Below are 5,641 nucleotides of genomic sequence, written 5' to 3'. Positions count from 1 at the left end.
ATATATAATTTGAAAATGCATTATTATATTTGAGAAAATTTGAAATACTGTGAAAATGTTGCATGAAGAATTGTAACTTTTGGATTTTCCATTGTTTTTTATGCTGTCAAAATTTAATTTGTGATTTATGCAGAAAATTCAATAAGTTGTTATGATAGGCTTCTAGTGCATTTACAAATTGGACATTCAATTGGCTTAAAAGTTTAATTTTTATGTTTTTTTTTAGAATTTTGTAAATGTTATAACTCTAATAATTTTTAATTTGACGAGAAAAGTCATTATATAAATTGTTCGACTTTTCAAGTACTATTGAATAACCGTACAAAGAATTCTTGAATTTTGAAAAAAATAATCTCAAAAATATTCAAAAGGCGCTCACTTCTTAAATTTTTATCCATAATGACTTGCTAAGGAACTTAAGCTTTAGTTTAGGACTCTAAAAAAGTTTAACAGAGGCCAATCTAATAGAATTATTGTTTCAAAAGTTATCGTGCTGACAAACAGGCATAAATACATATAGACCGACCGACAACCAGGAACATTCGTAAAAACCTATTTTCTGGATTTAGGGGGTCTCAAAACGTGGACATTTGACAAAAACTGGCGGGAGGTTGTCAAATTTCACTCATATCTAATACCTTCTCTGATAACAATGTAAAAAAACCATCAATACAATTTTTTTGCTCTTCCTTCAATGAAAAAATGTAATCTATTTATTTTAGCTCAGCTTGTATCTTGCGTTGAAAAATTTAATTTTTGTATTTTCAATGTTTTTTTACAAATAAAACAAAAACTACGTGTCCTTTAAAAAAAGTGAATAATAACAAATTTGTAGATATTTTTTGGATGTACAATGTTTGTCTTATAATTTTTTTCCCCATCTTGCATAATTTGATAGCAAAAAGCAATTTTTTATTTTTTAGTAGTTTTTGTGCCGTCAAAAATTTGAATTTTTCGAACAAATTTAAAAAGTTCATATGATAATATTTTAGGGCTATCGAAAAGTAACATTTTTCTTTTTAAGTACTATGAACAACTGTACACAGAATTTTTAAATCATGAAAAAATGGGTACTTAAATGGCACTTAATGTACAAAACCTAAGGGCGTCAAATTTTATACAAATATAATACCTTCTCTGATGAGAATGTATAAATGATTTATTTGTCATGAATAATTTGTTGATAGTTATGTTTTTAATTTTTAACATAAAAAAATAGCATCAAAAACATGAAAAGTTCCGTTTTTTGAAAACCCACACACGAGACGAAAAAGAAATTAAAAGATAAAAGTTGTGTTAAGAATCTGCCCACCCCGCCGGCACATTTTTTCTCACTGTTAATGACACTTTTCCTGGTTAAAGCCAAAACTACGCATCCTATCAAAAAGTGGTTGATTACAAATTTATAGATATTTTTCGAATGTAAATTTTTGTGCATTCATCTTTGACCGTATTTTGCACACTTTGGCGGAAAAATATAATTTTTGGATTTTTCATCATTTTGTATGCTGTCAAAATTAGAATTTTCGTTTTTTCAAAAAAATTCAAGAAGTTCTTAGAATAATCTTGTAGGGTATTGAAAAGGGAACATTTTCCTTTCCTTGACTTTTCTCCATATCGTGCGTTATTTGGCTTAAAATGTGGATTTTCGTGTTTTTGGAATTTTGTAAATGCTATAACTCTGGTAAATTTTGGTTTAAAAAAAAGTCGTTTAAAGAAATAGTTCATCTGTTTTAATACTATGAATACCTGTACAGAAAATTTTCGAATTTTGAAAAAAGGGACTCAAAAGTATTCAAAATGTGTCCACTTTTTGAATTTTTATCCAAAATGGATGGCTAACAAACTTATCCTTTACGAAAGGAAACGAGTGTACCAAAGGGCAATCTGATAAATTAATTTTTTTAAAGTTATCGTGCTCACAAACAGACATACAGACATACAGACATACAGATAGGCATTCAGACATACGGACATACAATCATATAGACATACAGACAGACATACACGCAGAGACATTCGTAGAAACCTGTTTTTCAGATACACGGGTTCTCAAAATGTAGACATTTGACAAAAACTGGGGGGAGTCAAATTTTACATAAATCTACTCTGATGAAAATGTAAAAAGTCACTAAAGTATAAATTTTTTCTTCAAACGTTGACTAAGAAATGGATCTTCTTCCGTTAGTAAAACTGGGTTGAATATTTTTTTATTGTTTTCTGACAACAAATAAAAGTAGCTAATGAAAGAAAACCATGAACCAAGCCCTTAGTGGAAAGTTGAACGTTTTTCTGATTACTAAATATGACTTAGGGGGCTTCCATAAACCATGTGGCCCAATTTTTGCCACCTTTTGAGCCCCCCTCACTCCATGTGCTCCCACGTGGTATTATCGTTGACCCCCCCCCCCCAAACCTTAAAGCAACCACGTGGTTTATGGAAGGCCCCTTATTTCATTAAAATAATTTAGAGAGATCGAGAGATGAATCTTTTTTCAGAAATACACACATTATTATTCTAGGTGTTACAAATCAAATATTTCCAAGAATCTGCATAATCATTACAGAACAACATATTTTCTTAACGTGTTTTTGCAAACTAGATTGAGGTACGAATTAAAAATTTGTTTAAATACATTTTGTCTGAAAATGATCTTCCCCTTTAAGTTCAGTGGATCAATTCCCAGCGGAGAAAAAGAAGATTTTTTTGCAACAAAATATAATTAAACGAATTTTTAATTTATAGCTCCATCGAGTCTGTAAAGGCGTGGAGAAATTCTGTTATTCTCTGATGATAATACAGATTCCTTGAAAAATTATTATGCCATTCTAATGAGTTTTGAACATTAAAGATCTTATACTACATAATTTTGACGATAATTAAACAACAATTTTTTTTAATTTCTGTTGTTTAAACACATGAAATAACTATCGAATTGTTTATTTTGCTTAGTGTGCCTTTTCGCAATGGCAGCTGGAGGAACAGGTTCCTGGACATCCCCTGCTCTACCACACTTGAAGAGTAACAATTCTGAAATTCCTATAACGGACGTAGAGGGTGCATGGATAGCTGCACTAATGGAAGTTGGGATATTTACCGGAAATATCGTATTTCTATTTATTTATAGTTTTCTAGGTCGAAAAAACTGGATTCTCATGATATCCATACCTTACATAATTGCATGGCTGATGATTGTTTTCGCAAAAAATATCATTACATTATACATATCACGTTTTATCACAGGAGTTTCTGGTGATCTTGCAATGATGTTAGTTCCTATATACATAGGAGAAATTGCTGACAAAGACATAAGAGGAATACTACTTATTGGAATAAGGATTTTCATCAATTTGGGTCACATGTATGCCAAAACAGCCGGCGCATTATTTTCTTATAAGACAATGAACATAATGATATTAATCATTCCAATTCTTTTCTTTACAATATTTTTCTTTATGCCAGAAAGTCCCTATTATCTTCTATTGCAAAATCAAAGAGAAAAGGCCCTCAAAACGTTGATGATGTTGAAAGGAGTCAAGATACCAGAAATTGTAGATTCAGATCTAAAGAGAATAGATAAATCCGTAAAGGAGAATCAAGAAAATAGGAAATGGAAGTTTCGACAATTGTTTGCTGTTAAGGGAAACAGAAAAAGTCTCTTCATTGCCTTGGTGGCTTGGACGACAAAACATTTATCAGGATCAACGTCTATTGGTGCCTTTACTCAAGATATTTTCAAAGAAACAGAAATCCCCTTGGCACCAGAAATATGTGCATTGATAATTGCAATAATTGGGGTAATAATGGCTCTGGTAGCTACTTTAATAATCGAGCGAGCTGGCCGAAAAAGGACTTTTTTATTGTCTGGTTTATTTTCTGCCCTGGGCCTAGCAATAGTAGGAATATTTTTTTTCATGAAGACTTTTCTCAAATTAAATGTTAAATCAATCACTTGGCTACCGCTTTTGGGATTAATTGTCTATGAAATTGCATTTTCTTTGGGTATTTCTTATATACCCTTTATTTTAATGGGCGAAATTTTTTCTCTTAATGTGAAAATGCCAGCTGTGCTTTTTATTAACACAACAATGAGTATGGTCTTGATTACTGTTAAACTTACATTCTCATGGGTAAATAATTTAGCAGGTACTTATACCAGTTTCTGGATTTATGCAATCTGCACTTTCTTCGGCTCGATTCTCTATTTTTGCATCGCGCCTGAAACAAAGGGTAAGACCCTTGAAGAAATTCAGGAAAATATGCATACCAGAAAGAAAAAAAAAGTCCCTCTAGATAAACTATTAAAGCAATATTTCAGAATAAAATGTTGTAGGAAATAGCTGTGAAATAAATTAAATTTTTTCCTAGGGCGAAAATGTTTTTTCACATGAATGTAAAACTGTAGATTTTTTTAACCCAAAAACCAATATTTTTCTAAAGCATAGCCATATTAATTTCCTAATTGTGAATAATTTTTTCAAAACATCTATTTTTAAATAATTATCTAAAAAAAAAGATCTCAATGATCATTTGGCGTTTACAAAATCAGTTTAGGCATTTCACATGAAAAAATTTTCTGAGAAAGATTCTAAGTTTTCTTGCAAATTCCGGAAATGGTATTTGCGTAGACTGACTTGCCCCGTTGCATTCAAGTGCCAAAGGTTTAATAGCATAATGAAACCAGAGAAAATTTTTAAAAAGTTAAAAAAAAGAAACGTTTATTTCTATTAGGCTCCGATCTAAGACTTCTAAAATTTGGATTTGTAATAAAAGAGTTAAAAACAATTTTGAAGTTTTTATCTGTACTTTGGAACCTGTTTATTTCACGAAAAATGTTCTAGATTTTAACTAAAGTAGGAACGAGTTTATGTAATCATAAAAAAATGACCTAGCTCCATTAGGTCATAACTTGTAGCCATAAAAAGGTGAGAACTTTATAAATATTTTTGAGGACAAATTATTCGTATTTGGGTTTTCCAAGATCATTTATTTTAAAGGAAAGCTACGTGAATTCGTTCAGAGAAAAAAAAACACATTTTTTATATTTTTAACCAAGAACGTTAAGAGACTAAATTATAAAAGGTCAAATTTTTCCTAAAATAAAAAAAATATTTAAGCTCTTATATATCACGAGTTATGAGTGAGATTGTACGAATCATTATTCCAAATAAAATGTTTTCTTATTTTTTATTAAAAACAAACAAAGTTGTTAACTCCATTGTTGAAATAAAACCCTTCATACTAACGATTTTGTGCATAAATTATGTATTTTCGTTGTGAGAATTGCTTCCAGCATATCTGTTGTCGAAACTGAACTAAAAAAAATACTTAGCTTTTTATTGTTTATTTATTATTATAAAAAATTGTAGTTAAGGAATTTGTTTTACAACGTTGTATTAATTTATGTTGAAAAATCTGAAAATTAATAAACTAATCATCGTACAGGAATCAATTATTTCTAATTGCTGAGAATAATTAAATTGACTGATTTTTTGATGAATTACTAATTATCAGGATATAGAATACATAGTTGAAACTTGAGAATTTTTTTGTAAAATAAACTAATTTATTTAATAAATAGGATTGTTGTATGATTTACAGCATTAGAGTTTTGCAATAATATATTATCTGTCGTTAACA

General features: G+C 29.8%; 1 protein-coding gene across 2 annotated transcripts in view; it reads left to right on the top strand.

Annotated features, from left to right (window-relative positions):
• LOC117179811 (facilitated trehalose transporter Tret1-like) overlaps nt 1-5,296 on the top strand; it is a 12,146-nt gene extending 6,850 nt beyond the window's left edge. For both annotated transcript variants that reach the window (XM_033371939.1, XM_033371937.1), the window contains exon 2: nt 2,954-5,296. In XM_033371939.1, coding sequence (XP_033227830.1) covers nt 2,954-4,341 — 1,388 coding nt within the window. In that variant the 3' untranslated portion in view covers nt 4,342-5,296. The remainder of the gene's footprint in view (nt 1-2,953) is intronic.
• Nucleotides 5,297-5,641: the final 345 nt, after the last annotated feature.

The sequence above is a fragment of the Belonocnema kinseyi genome, chromosome 9 (genome assembly GCF_010883055.1).
Source record: "Belonocnema kinseyi isolate 2016_QV_RU_SX_M_011 chromosome 9, B_treatae_v1, whole genome shotgun sequence".
NCBI classification, from domain to species: domain Eukaryota; kingdom Metazoa; phylum Arthropoda; class Insecta; order Hymenoptera; family Cynipidae; genus Belonocnema; species Belonocnema kinseyi.
Note: the sequence above shows the minus strand (reverse complement) of the source record. Positions and strands in the feature narration are given on the sequence as shown.